General features: G+C 39.6%; 1 protein-coding gene across 4 annotated transcripts in view; it reads right to left on the reverse strand.

Moving 5' to 3' along the window:
* Positions 1-14,592: 14,592 nt before the first annotated feature.
* The window catches only part of SLC38A1 (solute carrier family 38 member 1), an 89,457-nt gene continuing 86,671 nt past the window's right edge, over positions 14,593-17,378 (reverse strand). For all 4 annotated transcript variants that reach the window (XM_055250859.2, XM_063620207.1, XM_055250858.2 and 1 more), the window contains one exon: positions 14,593-15,821. In XM_055250859.2, coding sequence (XP_055106834.1) covers positions 15,720-15,821 — 102 coding nt within the window. In that variant the 3' untranslated portion in view covers positions 14,593-15,719. The remainder of the gene's footprint in view (positions 15,822-17,378) is intronic.

Genomic DNA, 17,378 nt, shown 5'->3' on the forward strand with positions numbered 1-17,378 from the left:
CAGGGAATGTTATGCAAGTATTCCTAGAGTGAATTAAATCTGTAGGTACTGTTTCAGAGGCATATCCAAAATCTATTAAGTGAGAAAAGAATCAGATAATTTACTTATGCTTAAATGTGATGTGTACCATTCTAAGTTGTTGCTGTTGTTTTAATTAATGTCATTTACTTCTCACAGCAATTTTATGGAAAGCTTCTCTTATTACTTCCATTTTACAAAGGCAAAACCAGGCATCAAATAACATGTCTGAGACTGCTGATCCAATAAATTTGAATCCAACCAGTCTGACTTTAGAATCCGTTTGTGTAACCACCATGCTGAAAGTCATATTCGTGATATTTAGTATCAGTCTAATATTCTAAAGACGAACAAATCCAGCCCTACATCTATGTGTCTCTAGGTAGATATGTATTGCTGTGCGAGCACTGGGGAAAAGGGTATTAATTTTTATTGTTTCAGAGGGTGGGATAACGAAAGAGAAGATTATTAGTCATTTCTTAATACATCTCTGTAATATTTGACATCTTGCAAGGAGGAACCTATAATTTTTGAAACCCCTAGGAAGAAATATATTTTTAAATTAAATTAAACAATTGTAAAGAGAAAGAAAAATCTGGAAACATGATGTTGAACCCTCTGTCTAATTATTCCACTTTAAAGATGAAATGTGACTTAGTGTAAACATTTTCATTTATTTATTCACTCAAATATTTATTTGAACACCTACCCTGTTTCAGGTGCTGAGAGACAGCAGTGAACAAAATAAACCGTGCCCTCATAGAGTTTACATTCTAGGTAGGCATAGACCATAAACAAATAACTAAACAAACTAAAGCATTTCAGATGAAGACAAGAGTTGACTAAAAAATAATAATAATAAAGCAAGAGAAAGGATATAGGGAGTGAAGTATGAGTGGGATGGGTAGGTAAGTTGTTATTTGTTATGAAATGCTCTGAGAGTGTCTTGGTGAGAAGGTGACGCCTGAGAAGAGACCTGAGGGCAGTGAGAATAAATTATACATGAAGAAGCGTGAGAAGAGGATGACAGCAGAGGGAACAGTAAATGAACAGGCCCTGAGGTCAGAGTCTGTTCGTTATGTTCCAGGAACAAGGCCAGTTTGGGTGGTGGTGGCCGGGGTAGGGGGTTTCAGGATGTGGGAGGAAGAGATCACGGGAAGACCATCTGGGGAAGGGCTTCGGGTTTTTCTCTGAGTGATACGGGAAGTCGTGGAGCCTTGGAGGAATTGCGAACAATCACATGATAGACTTACTGATCTACTACTCGAAGAATCGATTATTTAGTCGGTCATTTCAAATATGAAGATAGTAAAGTATTTGCCATTCATTTCACACAGCACACACAAACAATGCAGTGAGTGTCCCCTGAGAGCATTATCTGAAAAGAGGATGTGTTCTGCAAGAGTTTTCAGAGAAGTCTGAGAGGGGAACTATGGGGTGTTCCTGAGAACAGTTTGGAAATCCCATGCTAGGTCCCAGGTGAACAGACACTGCAGACAGAATATGCTGTTTACATGGTTTATGTGGTTATGTCATTCAGAGAAAGAACCTTGGGAGATTGGTAGGGGAATTTTATTTCAAAAGGAGCATTATCTATATGTTTGATATTGAACAAGGGGAAGAAGGTCCACAAGACTTAGCTAAGGCCTGCCCCAACCCCATACTAAAAAAGAAAAAAAAAAGACAAAAAACAAAACCAGGATTTTATTTTACTTTTTAAAGAAAGATCAAAACAATAGGGGGAAAATGATTATTTTAAATATAACCTATAGGTACTGTGGGCTGAGGCACACTTAAAGTATTAGGTTGGGTTTCCCAGAAGCAAATCCCAAGACAGAATGTATGTGAAAGTGATTTATTAGGAAGTGTTCCCAAGAAGAATTCACAGAGGGTCAAGGAGTGAGGCTGGGAAGGGAAGGAGCCATGCAAGGAGGGATGCAGTATTCAGCAAAACCCAAAGGGAAACTGGCTCCATCCCACGGGGGAGCAGTGAAGACACGCAAACACATCTCCACACCATCCCCATTAGTGGCAGGGCTGCTGTGCCATTTATACCTGTCAGTCACGGGTTAAGTAAGGGGGGAAATGCCAAATACCCGGCATGTACATCACATAGTGGGCTCCACGGAAAATCTCTCAGGGAACAGATCCAGGAATAAGGACTTCGTTTGACTGTCAAAACGGTCTTTGAAAACTATGAATGGAAAGTAGATCTAACTTTTTCCTTCATGCTGTTCCAAACCATCCGTATTCCACAGGAAAATAAACATTTACCTCAAATAAAAACTTTGATGTTTGAAAAGTAAAAGCATGCGGCTTCCCCAGGCAGGAATGACTACTTCTAAACTACTTAGAAGAGCTATGCTTTCAAAAGGTAGGGATGGTATATAACGTTTTTTCTGATGCCTGATTTCCAAGTGCTGAGCTGTTCATACAGATCTAATTTGCTTCCAATGTGACTGACTGAAGAAAAAGTCACCAACTGGTGGTGGTCAGGGGCCTGTCCTGCTCTCAGACAGGTTCTGCTTGGCCTGCCTATTGTTTCCAAAAATTGGAATTGCAATGTTTATCTTCATATAAGACATTTTTTGCCCATCAAGAATAAATCAAAAAATTACTCTATGTCCAGGGTACCCATATAATGAATAAAATAAAAAGCTGATGATCAAAGATAATAAATACAACGGGGGCAGCAAGTATGACAACATCAAATATCACAACAGAGATGAGAATTTCACATCCTATGAATAGTATTCTTTTTTTCCTTTTTTTAAGAGACAGAGTCTCACTCTGTCACCCAGGCTGTAGTGCAGTGATGTGAATACAGCTCACTGCAACTTCAACCTCTGGGCTAAAGCCATCCTCCTGCCTTGGCCTTCCGTGTAGCTGGGACCATAGGTGCATACCACCATGACAGGCTAATTAAAAAATATATTTTTTTTGTAGGGGCAGGATCTCACTTTGTTGCCCAGGCAGGTCTCAAACTCCTGGGCTCAAGCGATCCTCCTGCCGATATTACAAGCATGAGCCACTGCGCCTGGCTGATAGTATTCTTAACAAAAATAGTAAGACAAAGGCCACACACAGGCAATCTGAAATAGGATGGTAAAACTGGTTCAAAGAACATTTTGAGGCCAGGTGTGGTGATTTGCACCTGTAATTCCAGCACTTTGGGAGGCAGAGGCAGGAGGATCGCTTGTTCTTATACCTTCTTGTAAGTTAGTAAGACCCCATCCTTACCAAAAAAAAAAAAAAAAAAAAAAATTAGCCAGATCTGGTGGTGTGTGCCTGTGGTCCCAGCTACTGAAGAGGCTGAGGCGGAAGGATCACTTGAGCCCCGAAAGTCAGGCCTGCAGTTAGCCGTGTTCTAGCCACTGCACTCCAGCCTGGGTGACAGAGTGAGACCCTGTCTCAAAGAAAAAAAAAAAAAAAACTCAGAGCATTTTGAAGAACTGGATGTTTATAGGCATATAGAAATAATAGAATAATATAAAAAGATTGTTAAGTTAGATACAAACCTTTGAGGTTATTTTTCTATTGGGCAGAAATCATTTGCATCTCTACCAGATAAAAATCTGAACAAACGAAAGTACATTCCTCTAGGTAATTAAATAATCCTTGGCTAGGACTGGTAAATAATTTCCCAGTTTCATATTATATCCTCTCTTCATCTTAAGTTTGGAGTAATTTTTTAAAATAATTTTTTTAATTTAACTTTTAAATTCAGGGGTACATGTGCAGGTTTGTTACACACGTAAAGTTTGTAACAAACAAGGGTTTGTTATACAGATTATTTTGTCACCCAGGTATTAAACCATTAGTTATTTTTCCTGATCCTCTATCTCCTCCCACCTTCCACCCTGGAAGATTTTGAAAATATCTCTGACTATACTGCTAGAGATTACGATTTAATTGGTCTGAGGTAGGGACCTAGCATAATTATTTTTTAAAGCTGTCCTAAATTCATACATTTCATAAAAACTACCACTATCATTTTGAAACTGGCTATGTGGAAACAAACTAGAGTTGAACAGGGATTTACCAATTAATATTTTCTGATGTGTATGGTCAAATATCGTCTCTAGTTTCTATCTGTGGTAGGGAGCTGGGCTAACTGGGAGCTTGAATATGGAAAACAGGGCTAGGGCTGGGGCTGGGTTAAGTTAGGGGAAGTATAAATACAAGGACTGTTGAAGAGCTTATTGAAAAAACAGAAGTGGTGAAGGAACAGCTAGGAGGACTACAGAAACATAAAAGAAGAGAGGCTGGAATATGAACTGAGGTAAACAGACAAGACGAGAATCTGACATTCTATTGTTCATATGTTCTTATACCTTCTTGTGAGTTTAGAAAAATTCACAGACACAGAATTGATGGGACAAAAGTAAAGAACACTTACAATATTCATAGATATTGCCCGATTGCTCTCCAAAAAGGTTGCAACAGTTTACATTCTCACCAGTTGCATACCCAAATGCGTTTCTTACATCCTTACCAGAACTATAACAGCAACCATTTTGGTCTTTGCCAATATGAAAAAGAAATAAAAAGGTATCATATAGATATTCTAATTTGCATGTATTGATTTAAGAGTTAGAACGTTAGAGTGAACACATCTCAAGTGTTTATTGTATTTCTTTTTCTGGTGGCTCCTCTTTTATTTTCTACAGCTTATTTTTTTCCTTCTTAGTGATTTTTAGAAGCTCTTGATTTATTAAGGAGATTAGCCTTATGCTATGTAGCCAAGGGCTGCTTAGGGAAACTTTAAGAAGCTTCTAGGTGCTTCTTTGTGAAGACAATTAGTCACTTTTAAACAAGAGAAAAGTCAAATGGCCCTTAGATTCTGCATAGCAGCCAAATTTTCTTGAAAAGGGGATTTTTAAAAAGGGACCAATCAGGCAGGCTCCGCTCCAAAGGAAGGATGCAACAGTGTTTCTGTGGTTTAATATGAGTGCCCCGAGGCAGACATTTCTGCACCAAAAATTACTGAGTCAGGCAAAGTTGCAGAGGCACCAGGACAGCTCCTGGGAAAATAATATTGTCTCCTACTCAGTGTTTTCCCTTTTGGGTTTTGCTACTTTTCATACTTCACTTGTGGATTAAGATAATCATGGAAGGAGCAAGAAACAGTCCTAAGAGCTCTACAGGGGAACTCACCATGAGGACATCAGGAGTAGAACCTGGAATCAGTATCAAGTTTCAACTCCCATGCGTTGGGGGAAAGTGAGAGGGTTGGTTTTAATACAGTGTGCAGCTGTAAAAAGAAGTCCCTCCTGAGCCAGACAGGGTGGAGGGTATGGATTGGGAGTGAGCTGGTGGCAAGCTAAGGAGCCATTCCTTGCTTGGGCTCCGAAAGTGACAGCTACCATAGCACTGTGTGGATTGGGGTCAACCTTCCTCTGCTGCTTCAGCCCTTCTCGAGTTGTGGACCTATAAGGACATGATTGCAGCAGCAGACACAGATGTAACAGATTTCACAGGGCTGGTGTTCAACAGGGACATCATGTGGCAGTGACGGAAGTGACTGAGGTGGGAAGGAAGCCTGCTGTGAACTGATTACATTCACCAGTTCTCTCTTTGCTTGGAGTTTGGAAGCAGACACCTCTGGGTTCTTGCACCATTTGGAAGTGGGAAAGAAAGAGGTGTTAGGCATCCTGGAAATTTGGCCAGGGGAATATTTTGAATAATCTGAACCTCAAACTAAAGAGGCAGGTCCCATCCATTGCAACATGTGAGTGGCAAATAATAGTCTTGTATCCCATTTGGATTTTCAGATTTTTTTTATGTTAGCACTATTGTATGTCATACAGAGTTTTAAAATATTTACTGATCAATTACTTCCTCTGTGGCTCCTATGTTTTGTAACAAGAAAGGCCTTCTGCATTCCAAGGTATTATCTATATAAGATATAGATACACATATTGCAACAGAAAAATTGCGAAGGACTTTGAAATGGGCAAAACAGATCATTAGGTGACCTTTCAGTGGAATACCACATGGTCCTTCAAGGTTATCGATAAGGATACCTAAGATATAATGGATAACTATTAGTTACTGAGGTAAATTAACTACAACCTTTTGGTTTTATTATCAAATAGATTTCTGCTTCCTGAAACTAGCCTTAGTCTCTGCTATTAACTACAAGCTAAAATTTGGTTCTTCAGCAAAGAAAGACAGCCTCAGAGTCTCATGGAAGAAGACTGCACCAAGTACTTTAAACTATCGAAGTCTATTCAAAGAATAGACTCTTGGGTACAAACCCTGAGCTGATGGTGTCTAGACAATTTTCAGTCTGTACCTGTGTAATGAGTATGAATTTACAGGAGTCTTTTCAATGCAGAAGCACATAGCTTTCTGAATGCAGAAATGCTAATCCAAAATTCAGCAAAACACAATTACAAAGGACAGAATGAGCTGATGAGGAAAATTTTTACTGTGGTTGTACTGATGTTGTTTTAAGGCTGATTTGCTGGATATATAAGGAAGACATTTCTCTTTCTTCTTAGGCTATCTTCAGTCTACAACAATTCAGTAGATGCTGCTTTTGTAAAATGAAACTAAACATTTTTTTCCTGCTTCTCACTGAACTCTCCCCCACCCCAAGTTTAAACACTGTGACTGAGTTACCTTTTTGACAGCAATGTTATTTGCATAGGTTCAACAATAGTCTTTTTCTTTCCTGGTACATAACTGGACAAAATTGAATGTCACCATGGCCTTACTTGGAAGATCACATGTGAGGATGATGGTCATTTAACAGGTATGTCAAACAACTCCAAGGAACAAAGGTTAATTTTACTTCCGTAGCTAATGCCTACAACACCCTGGCTTAGTACCAACCTTCTAGGGTTGTAACCTAGAGCCTAGTAACTAAACTGGTCTATAGGATCCTATTATGATGGGTAGTGACAAAGAGCACTTCCTGGCAGGCCATGAACCTTAGTAAATTTAAGAGAACTCAAGTAGAAAGGAATTCATCCAAATCTACAGGTGGTATAGGTGAATATGGTGGAGCCCCTCGGGCTTGCTTTCCTAGCCCTGAGCTAGCAAATGATGGAGACCTTTTCCCCCTCAACCTATAGAGACTTTTAAAAGTGCAGTTCTATGGCTCCAGTAGCTGTTCAATAGTACATAGCTCTAGAATTGCAAACCAAACTCAAGGAAGCTTATGTGGTTAATTAACACCCTTGCCGCACCCATGCAAATAATCAGGCCAAGGCTAATGAGACCATTCTTTTTATGACCAAGAATAATCTTTGAGATTTTTATAGTCACAAAGGGGAAGTTGTTAGGGAAATTGGAAAGACTTTAAAAGAAGCAAAAAAGATTACTGGGTGGGGGTACTTTCAACGAAATATTATAGGCTGCTTCTGGGTTATCTGATTCTATAAGAATTTTGTCTCGCACCCCCTTTCTTGGTTTTTGAGCTACTTTATAACCCTCTAAATTGTAGAAAACTGAGAGATGGAAATGATTATTGTCCAGACATACAAAATAATTCTGTCTGATTAAGATGCAATTAATTTCCCCCTGTGGACAGGCCAGTTTTTCATCTATTAGCAAATTCATTTTAGAATTCCTGAGTGCTGATATATATATCTGTTCTTTGAGTTCTCCTTTGGACTAATTTTTAAACATATTACTTGTTCCTTAATTAATAAGCTAACTAAATTTTTTGACACATACTTTAAGTCATGGTTTCATGCTTATAAAAATAGATATATTTACCCATGTGTTATTTAAAGTATTTAATATATCTAAGTTCTCTTTAGACATAAGGGGTAATATAGAAATCTGGTTTCATTTTCTTCAAAAACTATGTATTTTTTCCTATCATTTATTAAATAACCTTTATTTTTCCCCATTGATTTGAAAGGCCACCTTTCTGGTATTATTTGAATCATTTATGCATTCACTATTATGATCTATTTATTTGTACCCAGTTCAATTCTGTTTTAAGTCTATGGCTTTATATAATTTGGATAATTTGGCAGGTAATTTTGGTGTTGTACTGACTCTCCCAATGAGCAGATTATTCTACCAACTTGGATTAGCTTAACATGTAAACTAATAAAAGATTTTTAAAAATTGATATTCAAAAATTGGCCTAGTTATTTGGGCCTCATCCACCCTTTCCAAACTAGGCAGAACCCAATTATAAATCTAGAAAGTAAGAAAACAGGACATCTGAGATGCAAAGTTATCATTAAGCCCCGTGATGGTTAATATTAGGTGTCAACTTGATTGGACTGAAGGATGCCTCGATAGCTGGTAAAGTATTGTTTCTGGGTGCATCTGCAAGGGGGTTGCCAGAGGAGATTGACATTTGAGTCAGTGGACTGGGAGAGGAAGACCCATCCTCAATGTGGGTGGGCACCATCCAATAAGCTGCCAGCACGGCTAGAACAAAGCAGGTGGAAGAAGATGGGCTAAGCTGGCTTGCTGAGTCTTCTGGTGTTCATCTTTCTCCAGTGCTGGATGCTTCCTTCTATTCCTTCTGCCCTTGGACATCAGACTCTAGGTTCTTCGGCTTTTGGACTCTGGGACTTACACTAGGGGTTTGTTGGGGGCTCTCTGGCCTTTGGCCACAGACTGAAGGCTGCACTGTCAGCTTATCTGCTTTTGAGGCTTTTGGACTCGGACTCAGCCACTACTGGCTTCTTTCTTCCCCAGTTTGCAGACGGCCTGTTGTGAGACTTCGCCTTATGATCGTGTGAGCCAACTCTCCCTAATAAACTCTCTTTCATATGTACATATATCCTATTAGTTCTGTCCCTCTAGAGAGCCCTGACTAATACAAGCCCATAGTTTATTCCATGGGAAAGGAGGAGAATAGCTCTTCCCTGACAATTCTGTGTAAAAAAGGATGGAATGGAACAGTATTAGCAAATACTCATGGAGGGAGAGTAGAAGGAAGAAGCCAGAACTATCAAAGGCACCGCAGGACTGGTCCTTTCAATTTGGAACAAAATCTGCTCAGATTCTCAACAGTCTTTTAACTTTTACCACTGCTTGAGTTTAAAAGTGATAATTACTCACTCACACCCTTTGCCCTTGGGTTTTGATCAATTAAGAAGTAGGCATGTAAGGATAAAAATATCAGCTTTATTCCTAATGAAGTTATATTGGAGAACATGACTTGGACTCCCGTGCCCCAGGTTTCTACTTTGAGTTTTGTGTGTGTGCCACTGAGGCCCTGCAGAATGCACTGCTGTCACCTAGGCAGGCCAGAGGAGTTCATCAAGGGGGTCTTCATCCCCAGCCACACCGTAAAAGACCCAGGCTATTCCTGTGCTAGCCCCGTCCACAAGAAGAACTTGGATATCAGACTTTGGCCATCTTGCTGGTCTGGTAAAGCCTTTCTAAGATACTGGAGAGGAGCTGGTGATGGATAAAGAAAAGACAAGGCTGCACTAGCTCTGACCCAATAGTTACTGAGAAATGGAAATGTTGATAGAATTTCTTCTTTTATAGGTGGCAGCAATGTGGGTAGAGGAAGACTCAACTCCTTCCTACAACACAGGGCAGAAATTAACACTCCTAAAGGTAAACTTGGCTTAAAAAAGAAAATATTATGGTGAATCTACTCTGATTATGAAGAATGGAGAAATGTGGTATATGTTTCAGACCAGATAGATTTCTATCAGAAGTATTTTTTAAAATATTTATGTTAGGGTGCTTAAATATATAACCTTCTATGATTTAGAACACTGACAAATATGTACAACCCTTCTCCAGCAATCCTGAATAGTGTATATAGTACACAACTGCCCCATTTTAGTATTGCATTGCAAAAGAACAAACACAAAATTTTTAAATATTTTAGTTCACATTTTTTAATGTTTAAAAACTATGTTAACAGAGCAGTTATAGAACAGAACTTCTTATATTTCTTTATTTACACAACACCCTGAAAAAAAAAACCCAGTTCTATTCGATTAACTATGAATAGCAAAGTTTTGTGACTTGTGACTCACTTAAATCACCCATCTGAAATTCATTTACAAGGTTTTTATATTAATAAAACAGTAGTGTGGTACATGTACTGGACTCAGATGAAGTCTAAAGTACACGGGTGGATTACATACCAACGACCAAGATTCAAGTGTTTGGGGAAAAAATTACCTAAGACAGTCTATGTTGGCGTCAACGCTAAAATAAAAGGCAAACATGCAGGACTTTCAAAGCTTGATTAGATAATGGTTCTTTGTTTTCTTTCCTTCAAATTTTGTGCTCATAATTAATATTCAGGTTCCCTCTCCCCGCTTTCATAGATGCCAAAGTTTGAGAAATGCAGCAATTCAATTGTGAAAAAAAAAAACATTTCTTCTCCCCAGCTTCTGTTTTCATATGTACTATGTAGTGGTATCAGTGTTAACAATGGAAGATCATTATGAAGAAACAATTTGTCATTTGGGTATATCTGTTTCTATATGACAAGGATTTGTGTCTAAATATTCCTTATCTGTATCTCAGAGGACTGTCTGTTAAATAATTGATCTTAATGCCAGCATAAGAAATCAGTGGAACTATTTCTCAGACATTTCTTTCTCTAAATTAAGTAGGGTTTTAGGTTCCAAGTTTACATTGAGAGAACTATGTTACCTGGGAGAGAATGTAAATTTTTCTAATTCCCAAACAAAACCACTAATATCTAGGAAACATTTATTGTTTATATGCAGATCCTAGAGACTTCTATTTCAGTGGGGATCAACAACTTCAAAAATATACAGCCTCCTATTTATTTACAATAATATTTACATACAAATGAAGTATTTCCCGCAATAAGCCTCAGCTGCATAGATTCTTCCTTTAAAAACGTCAATTTGAGCCTGTATACAGATGGGCCCAGTTTCATAGCCCTTCCTTAGATAAAAGCCTAAAGAGAGAAAATGTCTGCACCTTGTGAACTTTACATATTTTGCAAGAACTTTCTCGTTGAGATTTAGTGATAGTTTTTAGTTGTCAGACACCCCACCTTCAGTTTGTACCTGAAAGCTTCATCTCATTTAAATAATTCACTGTAATTTAGGGGAAGTATGTCTTGTTGCCAAAGGATTCTCAAACCTGCCATCCCCAAGGAAAATCATGTATTAGTATTGCTAAATGATGGTCTGTATCTTCTTTGTTTTGAAGGTGGCTAGATGTTTGCTGTAAACTTGAATGGGAGAATTATATTCTTTAAGTTTACACCCCCTCTAAGCCTAAAGCCATTTAAATTGATAAACTGAAAGAGACTAATAGGTTTTGCTCTAAGGTATAAAATCCAATATCTGATCATATTCCTGACCTCCCCCCGACTCCAACTAAATGTGCCATAGTCCAACACTGCCCCACTGAATTGGAATTCAGTATTTCATTCTTTTGACAGCAGTTTGTAGCTCCTTAAGCAGAGCAGACCTTTCAGTAGAGAATTCGCTTTAAAAGGACAGGATTATCACCACACGATTAACACAAACACTGGAGAACTTCTGACATGAATTCAGTATTTCTTCTAAGTCTGCATTTACAAAGGGTCTTTTATTTTAATTTCTTCACAACTGCCCTGCCCCTACCAAACCCTCACTTTCATTTCCTCACAGCTTTAAAAAATAAAATATTATCATGCCTCAGCCCGAGATAACACCAAGTGCACGCAGCCTGTGTTTAGGAATTTGCACCTGCACTGGTATTTTCAACGAGAGGGGGATGACCAGGTGGCAGCGCTGGATTCGCTCACTTTCTTGCCATTGCAGAGACCTCTGCCGCCAGGCTCCTTTCCTCCCCTCCCTAAAGCCTGGCTCCTGTATCTTGCACCATGAGTCCTAGGAATCATCTGGTGAGGTAGGACTAATGGGAAGTAAAAGGGAGACTCATTGGCTTAGGGTGGTTCTCAAACTTGATGCACTTTAGAATCATTTGCTGAGTCCCTCCCTGAGAGCTTCTGACTTCACCATGTCTGGGAGGGGGCTGAGAATCTGCATTCTAATGAGGTCCCCGATGATGCTGATGCTACTGGTCTAGGGGCCATACTTTAAGAACCACTGGCTTAGAGGCATGAATCAAGCTCTAGAAAGCAGTCAGTTCCAGGGTAACAGTCTTAGGTGCTCTCCAAAGCACTGAGGAATCTTACCACAATCCTGTGTCTACCACAAGCCCTATCACCATCACCCATCTGGGTGCTTCTTTTTCTCAACAGGGTGTGTAACTGTAAAAAAGGAAAGTGGGTGGAGAGCTTTTTTTTTTTTTCCTTTTTTCTTGTTTTCTAACCTCCCAGCTGATTCCTGGAGAGTTAAAACATGGTTACTAGCACTAAAAACATTAAAAGTGCTGTGAGCTGGCCTCAATGACTGGTACATGGGAGAAGCTGTGCAGCAGCATCCTTTTCTGTGGTGGGCAGGGCAGGAGATGAACCATAAGAGCCAAAAGTCAGACAAACAGAAGAAGGCAGACCAAGCCTGAACCCTCCGGACAACAGCAGAGGTACAAGCTGAGGGATGTCCCTGGAGGTTTCTGACCCATGAGAGGCCCCCTCACCCTCCTTCACCCTCCTCCTACCACCAGGCTCTCTGGCAGTCATGGACTTATTCCTCCCCATTTTTGCTGGACACCATGTTTCAGGCCACTCTGGTCACCTGTAGTCTGGTGGCATCTCTACCCCTACTGTCCAGTAGGTGGGATGTGGCTGGGATGGACAGTCCAGATTCTACTGACAGGCAACTCTGAACAAACACCCTCCCTGGAAACAATATTATATTTGATGGTTAGATTCTTTGGCAAACCTATTACATTATTTGATTTCAGCTAACCTATAGGTTTGATCATCTTTTCCAGCTGCTCTAGGGGCCTAACCACCATGGATAACCTGGTCTCTAAAGGAAAATACATTGCAGGTTGCAAACAACCAACTGACAACCTTTTGGAGTATGACCTCCTTACACACTGGGGCTGCCTGTGCCTAAACAGAGTAGATTTCCCTCCTGTGCATATTTCATGAGCCCCACTTCCAATAAGTAACATTAAGTAAATCAGGGATTGACAGTATTCTGTGCTACAATAACTAGAGAACAGTTCTAAATCCAAAGTGTGAAACTGGCACTGTTCACTAGTATAGAGATCCTACCTACCAAAGGAAAACGTGCTGCTGCCCATGCCTAGGGTATAGTATTCTTTAATCTACTAATTTAGCAGAAAAACTTCCACAGCACTTGACTGTGCTGTTTAAATTCGACCTGACATCTGTGATACATGTATTTTTGGCTACCAATTAACTATTCTGAATAAGAATAAGAGCAGTATACTTTACAGCTAATCCCACACAAAGGATGTAACTAATCAGTGATATTTGACAAATTATGGTAGGGTCTATTCAGTTAACAACAAATTTAGATAAACATACAAAGGTTTTTAAAAATATGTGTGGTGTCACACAGATCAACAACACTGTGCCCCCTCTAAATAAATCTATTTTAAATAAATATTCCTTGTACTGACAAATGAAACCCAGAGGCCCAAAAATATCACTACACATCCCAGTTAATGATAAGGTTCTAAATTGACTTTGTGAGTGTAAAATGAATTGCTATAAAGTAAAGAGGAAAATAGAAAGTAGCATAATATAGCTTGCAAACTAAATTATGTATTTTTAAAGGTAAGGTCATCCCACTACCTGGCTATTTCATTACTTGGTGCTCTAGACAAGCTCCCAAGAACTGACTGAATCTAGGCTTGTTCTGTTTGTCATTGCTAATATAATATGGAAAACATTGCTGAAAAGGACAGAGATGGCCATGGATATGGCTAGGTTAGGTATTCATATCCAAATATCTGAACTCTAATGTGGATATGATTCTGTAGCATTATATTAAAGGCTATGATGATGCAATGCAGGAAATAACCTTTCATTCTCCCCCCAAGAGGATCACGACAGGTGCTTCAATGCCTGCCTTATCTATGGGACATTAGTGTGATTCTCAGTGAGAGTGAAGGCCTTTGGGGATTTGAGTCAGGAAGGGAACACGGCTAAGTGCCTGGAAACTCTGCCAACAGTCTGCGGTTAGATTCTACTTATCTCTGGATAAGAAATCTGTGCTCAGTGAACTTATGTGTTTGGAAAATTCAACTAGAATATAGAGGAAACATAAGTTCTGTTTCAAGAGACCAGCTCACGGAGCACGCACATTTCTCACCATAGGCAAGCTATGGACAATTCAATCACAGGGGATGGCCCCGCTTAGGGGAATGCAGTTCTGGGTTTCCTTGCTATCCCTATTCCTTTTTCAGCTACAAACTCTTCTTTTTCAGTCTCTTCAGTTTCCTCGTGCTCCCTTTAGGAGAGGGACTAGGGTAAGAGTACCAGGCAACTCTGTCCTCCTGCATGGACAGTTGAGATGGGCAGTAATGGCACAGTCCTTGCTTGGGGAAGAGAAGAGAAGACAGCACAGACACTGAGACCCCCTTGCCTTCCTCATCTGGGGGAAGGAAGGTACTCAGTGATTCTGTCAGAAGCTCTTCACAAAGACTATCTCTGAGGGTTTTTTTTTTTTCACAAGACTAGATGGAGAATTAATGAAGAAGAAATAGAAATGAGGCTTATTTAAGGTACAAAAATCTTGTATTTGTAATAACCTAGATTTATAGATATAAAACAAGTCTTTTAAAGACTTCCCTAAAGTACTCAATATAAAACAGGAGTTACTTATCCTAGATCATCCTTAGTTAGGTACACATGATTCTCTGTGCAACTAGCTGGTGGACATGAATAAAAGCTGCTGGGCCTATAATGTACTAAAACATTTTTCTCCCTTCAACAAGACAGGTAGGGTTGAAGGCTAAATGCATCAGAGGAGTATTTTCTTAGGTATTTTGGACAATCTTTTTGCAGTAGGTTCCATAGGTTTTCCCCAGCGAAAGTTGACTCAGACCAGAGTAACTCTGACACAAGTTGCCAAGAGGGAAACAATACTTCATTTGCTTGATTACCGAAATGTGTAGCTTCATTTAATTACCAAGGTAAGAATCATCCCCAACCACTTTTCAGCTGAGAACACTTACCAGAGAATGTCTCTGGATGGGGATAGATGTGGTACCAGCTAGGCCACTGGCCTACCCGAGCTCAGCTGCCAGGAAATCAGAGCCACCTCAAATATTGGGCATGCTCTGATTCAGCAGTAGCAGTGCCCTATAACTTTCAGATGATTATCTCTGTGTGCTATGTTAACCAAAATAGGCAAATTATTTACGAAACCATTTTTTTCTGTAAAGCAAAATAAATATATACAATTCAAGATTCTTTTCTCTTCTAAAAAGGTACAGATAGTGTGAGCTGAACATCAGTAGGAAAATTATTTCAGAATCTGGATGTATAATAAATAAACATGATTGCATATCATGTTTTCAAAGTTCTAAGAGACCGGGAAGCCACAAAACATAGAGTTAGACGGGTAAAAAATGATTGTGAAAAGTACTGGGAAATATGATTGTATGAAATTTGAAAAAAAAAAAAAAAAATTCACAATCCCTAAATTGATCTCAAATCTTGGAGGGACATGAAGCATTATAGAAACATGTCTCTGTTTTGCAACCAAAGAGTTATTCCATTTTAAGTATCCTGTACATTTCTGTTTGCTTCTGTAAACTTGCAAAAGAAGTGGTGAGAGATTGCTGATGTGTGGGGACTTGACTGAGCAGACAACAGGGATGTTTCTTTTTCTCGGCGGGTCTCAGTGGCCTTCGTCACTACTCGATGAGCAGGCCCAATCATAGATGACCAAGGGAATGCTGACCAAGGAGAACAACACCCCCAGGCCCAAGAAAAGGGCAGCCTGGAGCAAGAGAAAGGCAAGGGTTATTTTCAGTGCAGCAAGAATTTTCCACATGTACCTGGGGAAAAAAAATAGAACGGTTTTTCCTCTCCCTTTGTGTCCTCTGGTATTCGGAGTTTGTCACAACCATGGCTGAACTGGGAGAATCTTTCTAAAATTTTATGAATCTGATTCTGCAAGGATGGGAAAATAGGAAAAAAAAAACCAAGCTAAGCAGAGTAGTCCTCTATGTCCCATTCTTTGACTTCATGGTCACCTCAAGTGTATGTATCCATTCTACAAATAACTGGGTATCCTTATGGCTCCTCTCAAACTAAGATTACAACCAAGGGGGAAAAAAAGGCCTTAGAAAATATCCAGGTCATTTTGTTATTCATTACCCACCAACCTAGCTTATCACTGGCAAGCAAACATTTCTGTTTGAAAAAGTGGAAAAAAAACATACAAAAGCAAAATAGATTTGATTAAGTGAAATAGGAAACAGGTGTCAAAAACCAAGTTACCTGAAGGGCTGATGAAGGCCATTGGTAGACAGATGATGATATGGTTTGGCTGTGTCCCTACCCAAATCTCATCTTGAATTTTAGCTCCCCTAATTCCCACGTCATGGGAGTTACCTGGTAGGAGGTAATTGAATCCTGGGGGCGGGTCTTTCCCATGCTGTGCTTGTGATAGTGAATAAATCTCATGAGATCTGATGGTTTTATAAAGGGGAGTTCCCCTGCACATGCTCTCTGCCTGCCACCATGTAAGACTTGACTTTGCTCCTTGTTTGACCTCCGCTATGATTGTGAGGCCTCCCCAGTCATGTGAAATTGTGAGTCAATTAAACCTCTTTCCTTTATAAATTACCCTGTCTCCGGTATTTTTTTTTATTATTATACTTTAAGTTCTAGGGTACATGTGCACAATGTGCAGGTTTGTTACATAGGTATACATGTACCATGTTGGTTTGCTGCACCCATCAACTTGTAATTTATATTAGGCATTTCTCCTAATGCTATCCCTCCCCGGGCCCCCCACCCCACGACAGGCCCTGGTGTGTGATGTTCTCTGTCCTGTGTCCATGTGTTCTCGTTGTTCAACTCCCACCTATGAGTGAAAACATGCAGTGTTTGGTTTTCTGTCCTTGTGATAGTTTGCTTAGAATGATGGTTTCTAGCTTCATCCATGTCCCTGCAAAGGACATGAACTCATCCTTTTTTTATGGCTGCATAGTATTCCATGGTGTACATGTGCCACATTTTCTTAATCCAGTCTATCATTGATGGACATTTGGGGTTCCAAGTCTTTGCTATTGTGAATAGTGCCACAATAAACATACATGTGCATGTGTCTTTATAGTAGCATGATTTATAATCCTTTGGGTATATACCCAGTAATGGGATTGCTGGGTCAAATGGTATTTCTAGTTCTGGATCCTTGAGGAATCGCCACACTGTCTTCCACAATGGTTGAACTAATTTACACTCCCACCAACAGTGTAAAAGCATTCCTATTTCTCCACATCCTCTCCAGCATCTGTTGTTTCCTGACTTTTTAATGATCGCCATTCTA

Source organism: Symphalangus syndactylus, chromosome 17 (genome assembly GCF_028878055.3).
Source record: "Symphalangus syndactylus isolate Jambi chromosome 17, NHGRI_mSymSyn1-v2.1_pri, whole genome shotgun sequence".
NCBI lineage: Eukaryota > Metazoa > Chordata > Mammalia > Primates > Hylobatidae > Symphalangus > Symphalangus syndactylus.